General features: G+C 39.0%; 1 protein-coding gene across 2 annotated transcripts in view; it reads left to right on the top strand.

Annotated features, from left to right (window-relative positions):
• The window catches only part of Oxsr1 (oxidative stress responsive kinase 1), a 111,489-nt gene extending 101,917 nt beyond the window's left edge, over nt 1-9,572 (top strand). For both annotated transcript variants that reach the window (XM_046436601.2, XM_046436602.2), the window contains exons 13-18: nt 732-878; nt 2,209-2,273; nt 4,001-4,053; nt 5,508-5,576; nt 6,400-6,464; nt 6,865-9,572. In XM_046436601.2, the coding sequence (XP_046292557.1) occupies nt 732-878; nt 2,209-2,273; nt 4,001-4,053; nt 5,508-5,576; nt 6,400-6,464; nt 6,865-6,939 (474 nt within the window). In that variant the 3' untranslated portion in view covers nt 6,940-9,572. The remainder of the gene's footprint in view (nt 1-731; nt 879-2,208; nt 2,274-4,000; nt 4,054-5,507; nt 5,577-6,399; nt 6,465-6,864) is intronic.
• Nucleotides 9,573-21,964: the final 12,392 nt, after the last annotated feature.

Here is a 21,964-nt window from a genome sequence, read left to right as displayed (position 1 = left end):
TTTGGAGAAGCTGTTTTGGCTGTGTGAAGGGGATGGAGTAAATGTGGTTAAAAATAAATGTGATGCAGGCTGGGATTGTAGCTCAGCAGTGGAGTGCTCGCCTAGCACGTTCGAGGCCCTGGATTTGATCATCAGCACCAAATAAAAATAAATAAATAAAATAAAGGCATTGTGACCAACTACACCTAGAAAATAACTTTTTACTTTATAACTATTTCAAACTATTTTGAAAAAATAAAAAAATAAGTAAATATGATACAAAGTGAAAAAAACTACACAAAACACTTTTTGTTAGATTCTCCATTTACACAAAATGCCCAAAAAAGGCAAATTTACAGAGACTGAAAGTAGATCAGTGGTTGTGTAGGGCTGGATGTGGAAGCAAGAATTTACGAAAAGGGTTTGTGAACCTTTTGGGGTGATAAAGGGTTCCAAAACTGCATTTGGTGATGGTTGTGTAGTTCTTTAAACTGTGCAAATACCCTTGAATTATACACTTAAAATGGATGAAGCTAAAAGCACGTAAATTGTATCGGAAGTCTGTAAAAAACTAAAATGCCTAGAAATATTTGACTTCTGTTTGATATGTATATTTAGAGAAGTGTTGTCAAGCCAGTACATCATAAAAACTGCTTTGAAAATGTCACCCTGTAAGGCTCTGTTTGACTGTCAGTAAGTCTGCTTCTCTTTCCAATCAAGTTAACAGCACTGTATGCATGGTTTCATTATAGCTCTTTTCAACAACTGATCCCATGGGTACTTTGCTCCAAGTTCCAGAACAGATTTCTACTCATCTACCTCAGCCAGCTGGACAGATGTCTACCCAGCCAACTCAAGTCTCTCTCCCACCACCTGCAGAGCCAGCAAAAACAGCTCAGGTAAAGCAGGGATGTCTTCTAATGGCCACCTAGTACTGGTAGATAAGAAAAGCAGATATTTATGTGAAATAGCCTAATGTGCTCAGGTTGTTGTCCTAGTAGATTTTGGAAGAAGTTAGAAATTATGTCTTCATAGTTTTGAATATTCACCTGAAGGTAAGAGAGTTCATAAAGATCTTAAGCAACAATAAGTTAAGTTTGAAAACTTTTGAAACATCAGAATTCTTTGGCTAATTTCTTATTGGCTGTGTGTTAGATCATTATTAACTTAAGATTGCAAATGATGGCATTCATGGTGGGGCTAGGAGAATCATCTGCTTTACTGTTTTCTTTTGCTCATTTTTGCTTGTATCATTTATTAGTATTTTTACAGCCTGTGGTTTTTCTAAATTACTCTTTTAAAAATACTAATTTTGTGAGAGTTGATTTTATTAAAACTAAGTGATGTCTAAACTCAAATAAAGTACACACAAACTTCATTAAATTGTATTTATCTGAAAGCAGCTGAATGAGGTCCTCCCTGTGAATCCCCAGTATGCTGTGTAACTCCCATGCTCCCTTCAGGAAACTTCTGATAGTACATATGTGACCTTATGCTATATTGCTAAAGTAAGGGTTTTGTGTCGATTTATTAGTTGTTAGAAGTTGTCCCCCACCCCCAATAGTTTAAGTGAAAAAAAAAATGAAAGTTGTGATTTTTCCTTTTGTAGCGCCATGTATCATGTGTTCTGGCTTTGAAGACCAGTGCACTGGGCATGTCTAGTTAATCATGGAGATAACTTCTTTTAACCTTTCATCCTTCCAGCTTTCCATTTCTGCCATCATAGGGGCAAAAAGTTCTAATGATTAGAATTATTTTACAAGTAACTTAGAGTTTATGTCTGCCATTAAACAGGAGATACCTAGACAGTTTTCAGAGAGATTAGTTTAACTATAGAAAGACCTGGAACCTTCGGTTGAAGGATCCCTGAGGGGCAGCTGATTTAGGCCCTACTTATGTGTTGCCAAATGGTACAGGCGCAGATTTTTTAAAAAGTGATAAACCTAATTTTTCACCTTTGTATAGGGGAACAGGGGCAAGAAAAATATAAAATATATGGAATTTCATCTGGGTTTGAAAATTATTTAATTATGTTTATACAAGTTGATATTTAGCTTTTGTTGCTGCTGTGGAGTGCCTGTCCTGCCACAGCAGGGAATGAATGTCTTAGGGAGCAGGATGACCTCAGCTGGAGAGGAAGAGAATTGCTGCCAGTGGATGATTCCTCTGCAGTTACCTTCATGCTTAACATTCACAGGCAATGACTTTATACTTTTCAATGCATTTTAGGCTTTGTCTTCAGGAGCAGGTTCACAAGAAACCAAGGTCCCAATCAGTCTAGTACTAAGATTAAGGTAAGAGGACATTTTCTGTTTTGTGAGTTCCCTGTAGGTGTTGAATAATCTGTGCTGAGAATAGCTAAAGCCATGATTGTGTCCCCCCAGCATCAGTAGGTGTTAATTTGCTGGTGTATTATTTTCTTAGAAGTAATAGCAAAGTGTGAGGGCCTGGCAGTTAGCAGTTGCTGTGACTAACTGATGCACATACCCTCCTAGTTTGTCCATTAATAGTGACAAATGTGTACATTTGCAGCATAGTTTGAATTAGAAAGTATAGTCTGTAGTTGAGAATGTTTTAGGGGAGCAGCACTCACTGGCTTATCTGAAGTTTAGTGATTATATAAGCATTATGGACTCTGGGATTGACTAACTCAGAAGGGGAGTGCTTTGTGATTGGTAGATCAAATAAAGATGAAAAGGAAAACCTCTAAGTATATTCCTAGTTTGTTTCTCTGTTATATGGCAAATGTTGGTAGTTCTGGTGGGGATGTACAGAGTGGTCCTAGCAGACTGCTCAGCAGTAAGTGCCCTGGGTAGCAATCTGTTCATTTTAAACACCCCTCAACCCCTAACCCCTCAATTTCTGCCAGGGGATTAAGAACTCTGGATTAGGATTCCAAAGTTTTCATGTCAAAATAGCTATTAGTGTTATATTGTTCCAGTTAGGTCTCTTTCTACTCATAAATATATTTGAAAAAATTAGTATTGAAAAAATGTCATGTGAGACAGCCCAAACCCTCTTTAACTATTAATAACATTTTAAAAAAGAGTCCCACTGATTTACTATTGACTAACCCCACTTCTGCATCTGAATTCTTAGTTGTCTTCCCAATAGGATCATAATAGAGATAGAAGCAGATAGAATTCTTTAGAGAACTTTTAATGACTAATGTTCCAGACTGTTTTGGGAAGTTAAATATCATGTTGTTTGTGCTTACCGTGCCAGTTAAATCAGTAAACTGGTGCTGAACATTTCTATCTTAATTTATTCAGCTGCCAGAAAGAATAGACTAAGAAATTATGTATTAAGAACAGAGTGTGTTGGGCCCTGTTGGCACACACCCGCAATCCCAGCAGCTTGGGGGGCTGCAGCAAGAAGAGCCTCGCATTTGGTGAAGGCCTTGGTGCTATTTCATCCCATGGTGGAAGAATAAGATAGCAAGTGGCAGCCAAACTCACTTTTATGACAGATTCACTCATGATAATGAACCCACTCCTGCTTTAACAACATTAATCAATCTTCTGAGGGCAGTGATTCAGGAGGCCGAGGCAAGAGGATCACAAGTTCAAGGCCAGTCTTATCAACTTATCGAGGCCCTAAACAACTGAGTGAGACCATGTCTTAAAACCCCAATACCAAGAACAGAAAAAGAAAAAGGGAAAACAAAACCCAGTGCATTGGTAATTAAGTTTTCAGCATGTGAACTTTGTGGGACTTATTCAAACCATAACATCATCTTAGAAGAAATACGGTAGGAGTGGACATATAAGAATCTCCCCCAAAGTATGAGATTTTTATGTTCTTCAATGGGAGACGTAAATTCAAAGGCTTAGGACAATTAGAGTATAATTCTGAATTGTTGGCTCTGAGCCCTGAAGTGTCAGCACACCAGGACAAATCATATAACTTGTGGGAACAGACTAATCTTTCTAAGGCACAGCTTTCCTGATATATATTGGAAGACTCTTATGCATAAATTCACAAATTCTTATTTTATTTAAATCTGTTTTTTTCCCCACAGGAATTCCAAAAAAGAACTAAATGATATTAGATTTGAATTTACTCCTGGGAGAGGTGAGGCATCAAAACCATTAAAAACAGATTAACTTCTAATGTGTTGTTTCATCAAGTGTGAAATTTCTGTCTTTTAGATATATTTTGCTTTTTTAAGACGATAAAAATTTCTTGGTTTAGGTTTTGGGGGTCAAATGAATAGAATGAAATAAAATGTAGTTTACTTTTACTACTAAACTCATTTAGAAAATCTAATGTAATAATACAAATAGTAAATGACTGTAGCTCTTATTTACTGCTTACAATGGACCAAGTATTTTGCTATACATTACATTAGCTCATTAAATTCTTACAACAGCCTTCTAATGAAAAATTATTATCCCCATTTACTAGATGATGATGTCAAGGATTAGAGAGAGGCAGGGTAACTTGTTCAAGGTCACACAGCTGCAGAGAGGTAGCTAAAGTTCAAACAAGATCTGAGTTCATAGTTCATGTTCTTATCTCACTGTACATGCTCATTCTTTGTGGTAGTAAAGAAGAAGCCACCTCCATTTTCCCTTCTCCTCAGGCAGAACTGAACCTTGGCATGTACTGTTTCTGATTGTGAACTTCACCCTAGAGCAAGGGTTGGTTGGTTGGTTTTGTTTTGCTTTGCTGTTGTTATTCAGTGTTCTGATTTGAGGAGTGGCCAGAAGCTAGCAGTTACCTTTCCTTACATCCCATAGTTGCTGTCTCAGTATTAACATCTGGCCATTAAAGAGAACAGATGTAAATGTACTAAGGTGTATCTGTATTTTTTAGAGCAATGCAAAACTCATTCACATTTTCAGGAATTAATTGAAACTTCTGGTCATCATGTAAAAGTATATGCACCCCTTCCCATTGGCTCTCCTACTCCCACTCAGGGCTTAGTGTCCAGCCCTCAGGAACCAGCACCACTGAGTCAGTTGAAAATGAGATAAATTGGGGTAGTCCATCTTCTTCTTTTTTACTTTCTCTTTATACCCATTGCTCAGATTATACCACCTGGGACGACTAAGTAAGGAGAAAATCCACAAGATAATAAGAAAATGATTTTAACAAAAACTTAAAACATAATACCAAAAGAGAAGAGATTATAATTTGTTCTCTCAGGTTTTGAGAAAGTTTTACTAGCACTTGAGATGTTCCACATTCAACATCATATCTCAGAGCCTGGGTCTAGGATTGTGCTCTGTAGAGTCACTATTGAAGGTTCTTCTGGCATGGGCCTTAACCCTCTACATTCCACCATTTTAAAAGTTATCTGTACAATGAGCTGATACTTGACACCTGGTTCATACCAATTCTGCCTTCTAGCCAGACCTAAGAGAATTTCTCAGTTGAGATCATTGCCAGTGGAACAGGACCCTGGTTTTGTGAACTTAGTAGTTCATTTGGGTCCAAGCAATACTGTCACACATGCTGGCTTTGAGTGTTAGCAATGATGTATGTGCACAAGAAATGGAATGCCTTCTTGTTTGTCCTTTCAGATACAGCAGAGGGTGTCTCTCAGGAACTCATTTCTGCTGGCCTGGTCGACGGAAGGGATTTAGTAATAGGTAACTATACTGTGCTGTGCCTTGTGCCCCATGTCTCTGTCTGTATATTTAGTGCCTAGAAAATCAGGGTTGTGTTCCACTGAATAGGTCTGATGATTCTTGAAATGATTCTTGCCTTGGCTGAAACTATAGGTACTGAGGACATTTCCCTTACCAAACAGAAATATCCCACTTTCAAGTTTGCTTTGTGACTTCCAGTGGTAGTAGATGAAAACACACCCAGGTCTCTGGGATACTTTGGTAAAAGTGGTAGTAAAAGTCACAAAATGGGAGCTTGGTCATTTTTCATCTGTTTTGGTGTATCTAGTCTGTGGAGCACAGAGGTGAGCAAATATTAGCGATTTAGAAAAGCAAGAAGGAAGGGAAAAGGCACAAGCACAAGCTATAGGTACATTACTGATGGGAAAGACCATCAGGTTGAGAAGGTGAATAGTTTCCCTTCAAAAAGCCAGACAATGGATCATTTAAGCTTTGTGGGCCACATGTCATCTGTCATTTTAAATCATTCTTAGTTTGCAGGCAGAACAAAACCAGACCATAGGTCATACTTTGTTGACTTCCATTCTGGGAATTTCTGGTCCATTAATGGACAAAACATACCTGTCCTTCCCAGGCTAGTTGATAAGTTTTAAATGAAGTTAATTTGCCAGTGATTCAAGATTCATTGTGTAGTTTGGGGTTGAATTTAAAAAATGCTTTCATTTGAGGAATGATTGATCTTTCTACTTCCATTTTGATTGTACAAAGCTTAACCACCATTTAACCTTTTTGATAGTGGATTTATGTAACTTCTTATTGCTTTTCTCTGTTTGTATGATTACAGTGGCAGCTAATTTGCAGAAAATTGTGGAAGAACCTCAGTCAAATCGATCTGTCACTTTCAAGCTGGTATTCATCCCTTTCTCTTTATTAAACCATCTTACCATTTACACATCAACAGCCTCTGCAGACCAGATTTTTATATTCCCTGAATAATGAGAATATTAAAATATGGCAGTGTTCTCTCTTTAACTGTCTCTCCCCCATGTCCTCCCACCCCTGTTTTTTTTTCTGCTTTTCAGAACCCTCTAACCCCAAGCCCTTAACTGTTCTCAAGTGAAATTATAAGCCAGTCTGACTTCAGCTGTATATCCTGTCTTCAGGAAAAAAACACCTTCATCAACCTCCCATTTGTGTCCCAGGGACTCTTTACCCACTGCCTGCCTTCCCATAGTCCCATGTCAATTTTAATTGCTACTGCAGTTTTGTTTATAAATAGCCACAGCTTGTCATTTTGTTTGGTCCTCAGGCATCTGGTGTTGAAGGCTCGGATATTCCTGATGATGGCAAACTAATAGGATTTGCCCAGCTCAGCATCAGCTAAAACACAGCCCCAGAAGAGGCGGCCTAAGGAGATTCCACACAAGCGTTATCTCTGTTGCTTCTGTTGGCCTAAACCCACTACTGCCAAAGAACCCAGCAACGAACCTCCCGGCTAGGAGCTTTAGAATTCTTTCTTTATGTTCTTCCTGCCATCATTCCCCTTTTTCCCACAGGGAAAGTAAAGTTGGATCACCAGTGGCCAGCATCCCCTCAAAGAGTTCCGTTAGTAAATGTGCTGCACATGTCCCCTTTCTTCCGCCATCTGAGAAGTGGCCCGTGTGCCTCAAGGCTCAGGAGGGAGATCGCTCAGCTCATTCTTGCCTTACTCCAGTAATGGCCCAGGTGGAAAGTAGCAGCTACATTGGGCAACCTCTCCTACCTGTTCTCCCACACCTGCCCAGAGGTGGGCATCTTGGGATATCTCTACCACTGAAGTAGCAATTAAAAGTTGATTGTTTAGCTGGAGCCCAGAGAATTTAATTAGTGTTTTTTTCTTTGTATCTGATGTGAATTCTAGCAACCTTTGTTAGGAAAAAGCACAGCCTCGGAGGAGGCAGCCTAAACTGTGTTCCTGTTTTGTTCATGGTGTCTCTAAGTGTTTTGCTAAAGCTGCTCTCAGGCACCCCCTTCATTGCTCCCTCCAGAAAGGGTTGCTAGCCTTAACTTCAGCTGGTGCAAAACATTTGACTGTAGTCAAACTTCAGCCATCAGATCCTTCAAAGTGGAACTTTGGACTGTTTTTGCAGAAAACATCAAGTAATAGCTTGTGAAAGTAAATTTTGCCAGAGGTGGTTTTTGAACAGGAAAAATAATCATAATTCATATCACTAGGGAAGTATTTATTTTCAAATTTTAAGAAATAAAATTAAAGAAAAACTGCTCCTCGATCCTCCAATGAAAATCAGTGCACCTGGCCTCTGAGTCATGAGGAAGTGGGTATAAAAGGCTGAGATTACTACAGCAATAACAGAGACTCACACTGGGCTAGAGGCCTGGCTTCCATCCCTCTCCTGCACTGACTCTGTGGAGGGGGACCCTGTGCGCTGAAACTGACTCAAGATGGAAAGTGAAACCACATGTGCCGTGACCTTTAGGTTTTATGAGTAGACAGTGTTCATTTGATTTTCTATAGAAGTTATATAAATTATTCTTTAGGTTTAAAAAAGAACACTCATAATGCAATATGTGAATAATCAGTGGGTTTGAGTTTTCTTTTTTCCTATTTCATTGTCAGACTTGTCTAATTGCTAATAACCCTGCCAAGTTACCAAGTTTTATGTATGAATGGGATACTCCATCTGGCCTTAAAGAGACATACAACGATGGGCTGTGGCCCCACGGAGAAGGGAGAGTTGACTTTCACAGAATCTCTTGAGCCCTTTCCAATGTTGTTGGTCTGAACAAGATTACCTGGTTTTCTCTTGGAAAACACCTGAAAGTTTTCCCCATAACTGACTTGATGTACCTTTATTTCATTCGTTCTGAATCTGTAGTTTTAGTCATGGGCTTTCTTTACCTGCTCCAGGTGTAAAGGCATGTTGGTAAAGGGGTGGATGTTGGGGAGTGTGAGAGGAGTTGGATTTGGGATGGGGATTGGGAGGAAAGATTAGAAGATTAGATACCAAAGTTCAAGGTCCCAGCATGATTGGTAAAAGAAGGGAGTTTGCTGAATCAGCAGAGAGAAAAGAGATTGACCAGCTTGCTGGAAAAATATTTAGCTTTTCCTTTTCCTTTTTTGGGGGTGGTGGTGGTGGTCATCATGGTAGTGAACGATGGAGAAGCAAGGATAGGGAGTTGGTAATGAGGTGTGGAAAAGATACAATGTCCTCTTTGACAACAGGCTAGTTGCTTGCCATAGAGTCCTTTTTTTATTTCAAACAAGCCCATTATAATTTAATTATTTATGAACCCATGGTGGGGGTGACATCACTGTTTTAGCTTTTCATTTGGAGGTGGTATGGCCCAGGCTGGGAGTGAGTGGCCTTGTTCACTGTCTCTAGCCGACCAGTAGCTTTGAATTTCAGTGGGATTGGCATGACAATAGAAGGTGGGAGCTGGGGCTTATCTTTTTTTGTTGTTCAGTTCATTGGTTGCCTTGCTGGGAAATAGGAGACAAACACCAAGTCCCATGACAGTGTTATTTCTTCTTCTGCATGTTGTGTGGTGAATTCCCTCTGCCAGCTTGTGCAGTGATGCTGAGAAAACAGGTGAACAGAAACTGCCCAGGTGCGATAGCATGTGACCTAGGGAGCCTCCTCACTCCTTTCCAGTAGTAGTGGTTCAGGGTGCATCTCTGTTACTAGGTCCCCAGAATACCCCTGTCCCTGGAGTTAGGGACTAACTATAGCACAAGGTAATATGTGCCAATGCTATTTGTGAAAAGTATCGTCTTTCTAAATTACTAATGGATTTGTTTGGGGTTTTTGCTTAAGTTTTAAACCAAATCTTAGAGCCAGCTGATACTGTTTAATAATCTGGAGGATAGAATAATGGTGTATCAATAAGTGGAGGTTCCTCCTTATGACATATGCTAGATTATGGAAGATGTAAAATATTCAACTTTCTCCCCCTTTTTTTGACTTTGTATTTTACTGCATGTTTTCTTCATTTTTAATCAATAAAGAATAAATTGTCTCTTGTGTTGTATGGATCCTTTACTTCAGTGGCTGTTGGTTGAGAGTTGTGGGGACTAGGTCATGGAGTTATTACTGACTTCAATTTTTCATGTAAAATGAAAGTGCATATAAGCTATAAAATGTATCTATTGACCTATAGGTTATCTAGAATTGCTTAAAACCATTGACAATTGAGGAAACTGAAACCCCAAAAGGAAAGGATGAGGTCTGCCCAAGGAAATCTGAGAAGCTGGGATATGGAACTTCTTGTATTATGTTTTGATCTTTTCTGAGTCACTGGGTTTTTTTGTTCATGCTTCGGGGCAGTGGAAAGATGCCAGGGTCAAGCCCTTGGAAATCCCTTTCAGGAAGTGTTGAGCAGGACTAAACCTGCCCCTGCTCAGCTTTGATACCAAATGGTTGAGTTCCATTTAAGATTCTAGGCTCCTTTGTATTCATGTCCTCTAACAACTAGATCCTGATCGTAATCCTTCCCAAGAGAAGTGGCCAAAATTCATGGTAGGCCTGCTTATGGGTCCCAGTATTTCAGAGCAGAAGGCTATGGATTCTGGCATTAGAGCCCCATATCACCTGCAGCTGATGTGTTTGTTTTCAAGTGAGTTATAAAAGTGAACTCAGTATTGTTCGTTACAATTCATATTATACATATAGAGGTCAATTTTTCCTATCTCTGGTTGTACACACCATTCATGTCTTCATACATGTATTTAGGGTATAAAATCATGGCATTTGCAGGTAAATGGATGGAGTTGGAGAATACAATGCTAAGTGAAGTTAGCCAATCCACAAAAAACCAAATGCCAAATGTTTTCTCTGATATAGGGATGCTGATTTATAATGAGGTTGGAGGTGGGGGGGCGCATGGGAGGATTAGACAAACTCCAGATCAAAGGGGAGGAAGGGGGAAGGGGAGGAGAGGGCATGGGGGTAGGGAAGAGAGTGGATTGAGATGGACATCATTACCCTAATGGGACAGGGAAAAGGTATAAGAAGCTGGGGGAAGAGTAAATTGGACCTCTTCACTTACCCGTTCTTTCAAACAGGCTTAGAGCAGCTTACTAGGTTTTACTTCTTGCATGGTTGCTTAGTGCAACAGTTCAAGGTTCCTCCTTTGGGGGTCAGATCATTTACCCCATTTTCTTTTATGATAGACTATATTTTTTAGAACAGTTTCGGTTTCATAGTAAAATTGAATGGAGTCACACTATTCAGGTCTTCACACATGTACTTAGGGTAACGATGTCCATCTCATTACACCCTCGTCCCTACCCCCATGCTCCCTCCACCCCTTCCCCCTTCTCCCCTTTGCTCTATCTAGAGTTGTCTAATCCTCCCATGCTCCCCCCGCCTCCAACCCCATTATGAATCAGCATCCTTATATCAGAGAAAACATTTGGCATTTGGTTTTTTGGGGATTGGCTAACTTAGCATTATATTCTCCAACTCCATTCATTTACCTGCAAATGTCACGATTTTATACCCTAAGTACATGTATAAAGACATGAATGGTGTGACTCTAATTTGTGTACAACCAAAGATATGAAAAATTGAGCTCTATAATGTATAATATGAATTATAATACATTCTGCTGTCATATATAACAGAATAAAAAAAGGCTTGTGATCTAAACTGATATCTTTGACAGCTGAATTAGAAGTAGAATTGGGAAAAAAATTGAATGGAAAGTATAGAGAGTTTCAAATTACCCTCAGATTTCACATACGAACAGCCTTAGCTGCTATCAACATCCCACACCAGAGTGCTACCTTTGATATTGAGAAACTATATTGACCCATCATTATCACCAAAGGTCAATAGTTTACATTAGGGTTCACTCAATGTAGTTTAGTCTGTGGGTTTTGACAAATATGTAATAACATGTAGCCACCATTATAATACACAGAATGAAGCCTTTTTAGATTGGCTCCTTTTACTTAGTAATATGCATCCAAAGTTCCTCCATGTTTTTTCATAGCTTGCTTATTATTTTTAGCACTGGATTCCATTGTCTGTACCACAATTTATCTACTGAAGGACATCACAATTGCTTTAAGTTTTAGCAATTATAAATAAATCTGAAAATATCCATGTGCAGGTTTTTGTGTAGTCTTCAACTCATTTGGGTAAATTACCAAAGAGAAGGACTATAGGATCATATTATAATGGTATGTTTAATTTTGTAAGAAACCACCAAATTGACTGTAATTTTGTGTTCCCACCAGCAATGAGTGAGAGTTCCTGATGCTCCATAATTCCATAATGCATAATGTTGTTGAGATCTTTTTGTATGCTCATTTTGCTACCTATATATCTTTGAAGTATGTATTCAGTGAGCTTTTCTTAAATTGTACTCTCAGAAAAAAACTAATACAAAAACAGTACAAAGAATATACCTATACCCATCCTCCAGCTTCTCCAAATGTAAACATCTTATATAACAACACACAGTTTTCAAAGTCAGGACATTTACACTGATATGATACCATCTGACTAATCTACAGACCCAATGCTAATTTTCAGTTGCTCCACTACTGCTCTTTTTTCTGGTCCAAGTTTCAGTCCAGGATCCCATATTGTATTTGGCTGTCATAGTTCTTCTGTCTTCCCATCCATGAACATTTATTTAGCTCTTTGGTGTCTTTGATTAGAGTTTTGTATTTTTTAATACAGAACTTTTACATATTTTGTAGATTTATGCCCATGCATTTCATTTTGTTGGGTGCCAGTGTAAGTGGTTTTGTTAATTTATTTTTGTGGTGCTGGGGAGCAAACCCAGGGCCACATGCATACTGAGCGTGATGTGCTGTACCACTGAGCTTCATCCTTGATGGTATTATGCTTTTAATTTCAAATTGCATTTTCTCTTTGCTGGTATATTGAAGCAATCAACTTTTGTATATTAATCCTGTATTCTGAAACCTTGTTATAGTCTACTCCTTCCAAGAAGTTTTAGTTACCATTATTCTTGTGAGTTTTCTATTATAAACAATAGTGTCCTCTGTAGTCAAGAAAGGTTTTATTTTTCCTTCCCAATCTGCTCTGGTTTGTGTATAATTTGAGTGTCCTCAAAGGTACATAATCAAGAATTGGCCCTTGGGGTGACTGTGCTATAGGACTTTAGGATGGGGCCTCGTGGGAGGTCCTTAGGTTGGGACTTACCCTTTTAGGGAATAAGGGGAACCCATTCTCTCCTTCTCTGCTTCCTCACTTAAGATGGGACTACCTGCTCTGCCATACACTATTGTCATTGCTATCTACTTTCCTCACCAGCGTTCCAAAGCAGTGGGGGTACCTGATCTTGAGCCTCCAAAACTTGAGCTAAATAAACTTTTCTTCACAAGTAACCTTTCTCACATATTTTGTTGTAGTAACACAAAGATGACTACAACTTCTATACATTTTGCTGTATTTTATTACTGCATTATGTAGGACTCAAGTACAATGTGGAAAAGGAGTGGTGAGAGTGGACCTTCTTGTGTTATTCCTGATCTTAGAGGAAAGACTTCTAGTTTTTCACCATTAAGTATGATGTTAACCGAAGGGTTTTGTTCTTCACCAAATTGACAAAGTTCTCCTCTGTTCCTGGTTTGCCAAATTTTTTATCATGAGTGCATGTTAGATTTTGTCAAATGATTTTTCTCCATCTATTGACATGATCATATGGTTTTCCTTCTTAAGCCTGTTAGTGGGATGGATCACATTGATTTTCAAGTGTATATACCTGTAAGTCCCACTTGATTGTGATGTATAGTTTTTTCTATACATTATTGGACTTAATTTGCCAGTATTTCATTGAGGATTTTCCCTTCACGTTCACGAGAGAGACTGCTCCATATAGTTTTCATCTGATGTCTTTGGTATTGGTATTATGGTAATGCTGGCCACATAGAATGTATTAAGAAGTACTTCCTCTGCTTCTATCTACTGGAAGAAATTGTAGAGAACTACTATGATTTCTTTCAGTGTTTGGTGGAATTCACTAGTGGAACCATCTGGGCCTGGTGCTTTCTGTTTTGGATGTTATTACTGATTTAATTTCTTTAATAGAAATGGAAATAGAAATAGACATGGGCTTATTCTAATTTTCTATTATTTTGAATATTATTAAGAGACAGGATTTCAAATGTTGCCCATGCTGACCCTGAACTCCTGGACTCAAGCAATCCTCCTACCTCAACCTTCTAAGTATTCATGTTTGTGGGATCTATAGTGATGTCCACTTTCTTATTTCTGATGTTAGCAATTTCTGACTTTTTTTTTCTCAATTAGTCTGTAGATGCTTACCAATTTGTTGATCTTTCCAAAGAACCAGCTTTTGATCTCTGATTTTCCTGTTTTCAATTTCATTGATTTATTTTTTATTATTTCATTTTTTCTGTTTACTTTAGATATAATTTGCTCTTCCTTTTCTAGTTTCCTAAGGTTGGGAGTTTAGATGGTTGATTAATTTAGGTCTGTTTTTTTTTTTTTTTTTTAAACACACACGTGTATTCAGTGCTATATTTCTCTGTAAGCACTATTTTCTCTGTATCCCAAGAATTTAGATGTGTTCTTTTTTAATTTTTTTTGCTTGTCCATGGACCTTTATTTTATTTATTTATTTATATGTGGTGCTGAAAATTGAACCCAGTGCCTCACACATGCTAGGCAAGCACTCTACCACTGAACCACAACACCAGCCCTTGATGTTTTTAATTTTGTTCAAAATATTATAAAAAATTTCTCTTTTGAGTTTTTTGTTTTTTTTTTTAAATTTTACCCATGTGTTACTTGTGTTACTTAGAAGGGTGTGTTTGTATTATGGTATTTTCCAGCTATCTTCCTATTTTGATTTCTAGTTTAATTCCATTGTGATCTGAGAACAGCAATTTGTATGATTTTTAATCTTTTCTATTTGTTCAGATATGTTATATGGCCCATATGTGGCCCAAATTTGGGGAATGTTGCATGTGAGCTAAAGAAGTATATGTACTTTATAATTGTTGATTGAAATAATCTACAAATGTCTGTTATATCCAATTGATCAATGGTGGTGTTGAGTTCCACTGTGCTTCTACTGATTTTTCTGACTATTGAATCTTTCCATTTCGATAGAAGGTTGATCGAAGTCTCCAAATATAATAGCAGATTCATCTATTTCTACTTGCACTTTGGTCAGTTTTATCTGTTGTATTTTGATAGGCACATACACATTAAGGATTGTAATAGCTTGATCCTTTTATCATTATGTAATACCTCCTCTTTTTTCCTTGATGACTTTCCTTGGTCTGAAGTCTTCTCTGCTGAAATGAACTCAACTGCTTCCACTATGTGTGTGAGAGTGTATGCACATGTGTGCATGTACAGGGTTTGAGCCCAGAGCCTTTTGCACATGCTAGGCAAGCACTGTACCACTGAGCCCTCTTTAAGATTTTTATTTTGAGACAGAGCCTTATAAAGTTGCCCAGGCTGGCACCAAACATATGATCCTCCTGTCTCAGCATCCTGAGCAGGTGAGATTGCAGGTGTGTGCCACCACAGCCAGCCCCACTTCCCCACTTTATTTCTATTTATTTATTTGTTTATTTATTTATTTAACTTGTAGATGGACACAATGCCTTTTTTTAATGTGATGCTGAGGATTGAACCCAGTGCCTCACATGTTCTAGGCAAGCACACCACCACTGAGTACAACCCCAGCCCCCCCACACTTTCTTTTAATAGTGTTAAAATGGTTTATCTTTTTCATCCCTTTTAATCTATGTGTCTTTATATTAAAAGTGGGTTTCTTGTAGAAAACACTTGCTTGGGTCTTAGTGTTTATTTTGTTTGATCCGGTCTGATAATCTCTTTGTTATTTAATTAATGTATTCAGACTACTGCCATTAAGGTAACGATTGATGTAGTTGAGTTAATATCTGCTTTATTTGTTACTATTTTTTTTTTGCCCATGTTTTTGTACTTTGTACTTTGCCTTCAACTTTTTCTGCCTTTTGTGGTTTTAATTGAGATTTTCATATGACTTCATTTTCTCTCTTAGTGTATCCGACTATACTATTTTTAAAAAGCCTTTATTAGTGGTTACACTATGGTTTGCAATATATATTTGTAACTAATCCAAGTATCTCCCCTTTTTTTAATGTTTTTTAGTTGCAGTTGGACACAATACCTTTATTTCACTTATTTATTTTTATGTGGAGCTGAAGATCAAACTCAGGGTCCCGCGTGTGCGAGGCGAATGTTCTACCACCCAGCCCCAGCCCCAAGTACCCTTTTATTTTTATTTATTTATCTGGGGGTGGGGGTTGGGGATTAAACTCAGGGGCACCTGACTACTGAGCCACATCCCCAGCCCTATTTTTGTATTTTATTTAGAGACAGGGTCTCACTGAGTTGTTTAGCACCTCACTTTTGTGGGGGCTGTCTTTGAACTTGTTGTCCTCCTGCCCCAGCCTCCTGAGCTGCTGGGACTACAGGTGTGTGCCACTGTGCTGGGCCCAAGTACACTTTTAAATAGCTCTTTTGCTTCACAGAAAGTGCCAGTTTAAAATGATCCTATTTCTTTACTCCCAACCTTTGTATCATTGCTGTCATTCATCTCAAGTATACATAACCCGCTCCTTTTCCCCACAACACACATATTATCTGTTGCTATTATCACAGCTAAGAAAAAATGTTTTTGTTTTGCCTTTGTTTAATTTATTTTACAGTGTTTTTCCTTTATTTATGTAGTTCTGAGTTTTTTACCTATATCATTTTTCTTCTCTCTAAAGACCTTCTTTTAACAGTTCTTACAAAGCAGGTCTACTTACAACAAACTCCCTCAATTTTTGTTCTCCTCAGTCTTAATTTCTCCTATCTTTGGAGGATAAATTTATAGGATATAGGATTCTAAGTTGGTGGCTTTTCCTTCTCAGCACCTTAAATATTTTATTCTACTCTTCTTCTTTTTTAAAAATATTTTCTTAGTTGTAGATGGATGCAATACTTTTATTTATTTGTTTGTTTATTTTTATGTGGTGCTGAGGATTGAACCCAGTGCCTCACACATAGGAGTCAAGCACTCTACCACTGAGCCACAACCCAGCCCTATTCTACTCTTGCATAGTTTTTGAGGAAAAGTCAGATATAATTCTTAGTCTTCATTCTTGTATAATTAAGGTGTGGTTTTTCCTCTGACATCTCTCTGAATTTATCTTTGATTTTCTGTAGTTTGAAAATGATATGCCTAGAAGTAGGATTTTTTTTAATTTGTTTGTTTTTGACATTTATTTTACGTGGTATTCTCTGAGCTCCTTGGATCTGTGATTTGGTGTCTTGACATTAATATGGGGAAATTCTAAGTTACTGTTGTTTCAAGTGTTACTTCTTTCACTCATTACACATATTTACTCCTTTAGTAGTTGTCCCACAGTTCTTGGATAGTCTGTTCTGGTATGGGTTTTGGCTCCTCACACCATCCCATCTCCTGCCACCCCCCACACTTAATTTTTCAATTTGGGAAATTTCTATTAATGATATCCTCAAGCTCAGAGATTCTTTCCTCAGCCATGTTTAGTCTATCAATAAGTCCATTAGAGGCATTCTTCAGGCCCCATGCTATAATCCCAGCTGCTTCAAGCTGATGCCAGCCTGGGCAATTTAGCAAGCCCCTGTCTCAAAAAAAAAGCATTTTTCATTTGTTACAATGTTTGTTTGTTTGTTTGTTGTTGTTGTTTATGTCTAGAATTTGGTTCCTTGTTAGAATTTCCAACTCTGCTTATGTTGCCCCTCTGTTCTTTTTATGCTATTTTATCAAGTGGATTCCTTAACATCTCAATCATGGTTTTAAATTCCCAATCTGGAGGAAGGGGCAAGATGGCAGAATGAAGTTAGGTAGCGAATCTCTATTCCTCTGCAGTCCAGAATTGAAATAGTGAGAGAATAGCTGGTCAGAGAGGTGGGACAGAGTCTGGCTACTGGAACAGAAAATAGAACAGAATTCATTAAACCCAAACCCTTCTAAGGGTAGGTCATGGGAGAGGGGTAACAAAGAAAGGAGGAGAGGCAGAGGAGATAAGCTTACCTTGGCAACAATAGAAAAGAAAGGAAGTGTTAAACCAGGACAGGAACTACAAAGCCACTTAGCAAAAGTGCACAGCTTATCTCAAATTGCTAGAAAACTCTGCTGTGCAGCCATTTTGTTGAGACAACACTTAAATCTACACAACTGCATCTTATCTATACACAGCAACAAATCCTATCTCAGGGAACAACTTTGATATGGGCTGTGAGTAACCTGCATGGAGAGATAACTTAGCTGAAACTGAAGGGGTGTGGGGTGGAGTAGAACTGGAAAGCAAATCACTTATCAGAGAGTGTGATACCTGGGGAATAGCAAGTGCCTCAGCTGCTGGCCACAGCTGCGGGTTCACAACAGCCAACAGAAGCCCTGCCTACACACACACACACACACACAACACTATAGCAGCTTTGTAAACCCCACAGAAGCAACCCACAAATGCATGCTTCACAGATGCCAGCGTATGCAAAGCATGGACCCAGCACAGGCAGAATCTGTACAACCCACAGTGGCTGCACAAGCCCCTAACAGCTGGCAGAGCCTGCACCCCAGCAACCCTGTGTGTCCCACAGAGGTGGACCACCGACAGACATCCCAGACACCAGCCCTACCAAGTTCCAGATGTTGGCCCATGGCCCACATGTACTCCAACTGTGGGCAGTTGTCATGCACTTCTAACAGGCCACACTGTTGGCCACCCTGTGCCACTACTACAGGAGTGCCGTGCCCCTGCTATAGGCCGTTGCACTCCAGGAAATCTGAAACCTAGATAAGCTAGCTTACCACCTGTTTGGAGAGCTCCAGGTACATAAAGTGTTTCTATAGGTGAGCATATAACCAAAAATAATTACAGGCTGTCTCCTCTGATCCTTCAGAAAGCTAGTATGTGCCTGGAAACACCAAAGGGCAGAGGGATCCTCCTAGATTTACATCAGATGTGTGCCGCGTCCGGCCAAGGGAGCCGAGTCCGGCGAGGGACGGCGAGGTTAAAAGACACACAGGACACCAAGGTTCTTCATCCAGGAGTCAATAATCTTTATTGCTAACACACCTTTTTTTATACCCCAAGCAGCAGAAGTGGAAAACTACCCAAAAGCAGGAGGGAGGGGGGAGAAATTTAGTTTCAACATCTATTATTGTCAGGTACCGAAACCTCCCTTAACAATAAGTCCATCAGACCAGAAAAGGTCAAGGCATTCCCGTGGGATACATATGTCTCAGACGGACAAGCAGGAACAGAAAAACCGCAAGTTCGCCATGGCCTTGTGAGCTGGCCACACTGGCATGCAGAACAAACTAGTGGAGGTTGGGCTCCAGGGGCCAGGGTGGACCTGTTGCCAACAGATGTGGACTGGTGAGATTGCTACCTCTACTCCCAGAGAAAGTTGGAGGCAAAGCCAAGGAGAAGTGGGCATTTACTAAGCCTCCCCAAACCTGATAAAATCCTAATCAGGAAGGCCCAATGAGAAGTCTGTCCATCTCAGATAGCCCAGTATGGAGTAACATAAAACTCTCTAATGTTTTTTATTTCACAGATACTATTTTCTATGTTGGCATGATAGATTTTCCCTTATTATTTTTTGATATTACATTCCTTAATCCAATTTTGTGTATTTCTTTTTAATGTTTTGAAGTGTTAGTTGGAATTACCTCTTTTTTCTCCTTGCTTATGTTTCTACTCACTCCTCTATCTCTCTGTTCTTGCATTATCTGATCCTACTTTACCACTCCTCATTTTTCTTTTTTCCTTTTCATTTCCTATATAGTTGAATAGTAATTTTACTTTTTTAATGCTCAGTTTCTCAGCCTATTTTAGAGCATTACTTCCATTTTCCACTTGGATAAATGGAGTTTTAGAGAATGTTTTCAATAAGATTTTAAGGGTTTGTTAATTCATGGCTTTGTTCTAAAGCATTTGCAGTTACTAGGATTATTATTTCTTATCAAAACAGTGTTAAAGACTGAACATAACACAGTGAGTGGGAGTCTTGACACAGATCTACACCCAGCCTGGGGCACATACAACAGAAGAGAGAGAGAATCATTCTAGTAGATATGCAAAAAAATCAACACAGAAATACAGGTAACATAAAAAAATGAGGTAATAAGATGCCACCCAAAGTTCATAACACTTCAGTAACTGATCACATACTCAATTGAAGTGAATAAAGGATTTAAAAAGTTGACTGGAAAATATAAGGCATGAATTAAGGGAGAAAATTCAGGATATGAAAGCATTTCAATAAGGGGTTAGACATTCTGAAAAATAACCAAGCAGAAATCCTGGAAATGAAAAACCCAAATAAAAAGTTGGAAGTCTCATCAATATATTAGGTCATAGAGAAGATGAAACTTCAGACCTTTGCTGGGAGCCATTAGCCAAGTAGGTATGACAATTTCCTTGCCAGCGTACCCCATGTTGCAGTGACATTGAATGTACGTGACCTTGCTCAAGGACCAAGGCAGATTAGGGTGTTCCTGGTTTTAAGATAATCGTGTTTAGGGCGTTCCCAGTTTAGGTTCCAGGTTTAATGTTTAAGATTATTCCTGCTGGGAATAGGGCGTATCCTGCTGCCTGAGTTCCCCTTGAGTTCTCACGGGATTCAGACAGTATATTTTGGGAGATAGAAGCCAGGTGGACGTGGATTTGGGAAGAGAACGTGGATTTCCCCAGAACGTGATTGTAGACGGCTGGTGTGAGTTCGGGAATAAACAGTTGCTGTTTGAATCTACAAGCTGTGTGGTGGCTCGTGATTGTGTGCCCAGCCAGACTGCGGCATTTGTGCCCAGCCAGACCGCGGCAGACCTTGAAGACAAGGTATGTAAATTTGAATACTCAGAAAGAAAAGAACCATGATTAGAATATACAAGAACTCTGGGACAACATTAAAAGACCAAATTTAAGAATCACTGGTATGGAGGAAGTAGAGATACAGGTTAGTGGCATTGATAATCTATTCAGTTAAATAATAGCAGGAATTTTTTTTCAAACCTGGAGAATAATATTGGTGGACATTCAAATACAGGATGCATTGAGAACCCAAATAGTCAAGACCAAAAAAAAAAAAAAAATGCATGCAAGGCAAGCACTCTACCAATTGAGCTATATTGTTAGCCAATATAACCAAAAAAAAAAAAAAGACTATCCAAATTAAGAAAAATTAAAAGATGAAAACGAACATATCTTCTACAGGCATTGCTAAAATTCAGAGGATCTTTAGGGGCTATTTTGGAAACTTATATACCAACACTAGGGAAAATGTGGAAGAAATGGACAAGTTTCTAGACACATATGGCCAACCAAAATTGAACCAAGAAGATATAGAAAACCTAAACAGACCAAGAACAAGCAATGAGATTGAACCAGTAATAAAAAGCCTTCCAGTCAGGCATGGTGGCACATGCCTGTAATCCCAGTGTCCTGGGAGGATGAGGAAGGAGAATTGCAAGTTTGAGGACAGCCCCAGCAACTTAGCAAAGCCTAAGCAACTTACTGAGGCCCTGTCTCAAAAAGTAAAAAACCCTGACTCAGTGATAAAGCACCACTGGGTTCAATCCTCAGTATCCCCGCCCCCCAACAAAAAACAATCCTTCCAACAAAGAAAAGCCTAGGACCAGAAGGATTCTCATCTGAATTCTATCATCCCTTTAAAGAAATAATGCAAATACTTCTCTTAAATTATTCCATCAAGTAGAAATGGAATGGGGGACCCTTCCAAACTTACTCTATGAAACCAGTATCACCTAGATAACCAAACCAGTTAAGGACATATCATGGAAAGAAATCTATAGAACCATATCCTTGATGAATATAGACTGAAAAATCCTTAACAAAATATTAACAAACCATATTCAACAACATGTTAAGATTGTACATCATGATCAAGTTGGTTTCATTCCAGGGAGGCAAGGATGACTCAACATATGCAATTCAATAAATGTGACTCACCACTTTATAGAATCAAGGATAAAAACCACATCATCACCTGAATTGCCGCGTCCGGCCAAGGGAGCCGAGTCCGGCGAGGGACGGCGAGGTTAAAAGACACACAGGACACCAAGGTTCTTCATCCAGGAGTCAATAATCTTTATTGCTAACACACCTTTTTTTATACCCCAAGCAGCAGAAGTGGAAAACTACCCAAAAGCAGGAGGGAGGGGGGAGAAATTTAGTTTCAACATCTATTATTGTCAGGTACCGAAACCTCCCTTAACAATAAGTCCATCAGACCAGAAAAGGTCAAGGCATTCCCTTGGGATACATATGTCTCAGACGGATAAGCAGGAACAGAAAAACCGCAAGTTCGCCATGGCCTTGTGAGCTGGCCACACTGGCATGCAGAACAAAC

This window comes from Marmota monax, unplaced genomic scaffold (genome assembly GCF_021218885.2).
Source record: "Marmota monax isolate L192 unplaced genomic scaffold, Marmota_monax_Labrador192_F-V1.1 WCK01_AAM20220418_F8-fsc00021, whole genome shotgun sequence".
Classification (NCBI taxonomy): domain Eukaryota; kingdom Metazoa; phylum Chordata; class Mammalia; order Rodentia; family Sciuridae; genus Marmota; species Marmota monax.
This window is presented reverse-complemented; position numbering and strand designations above follow the sequence as displayed.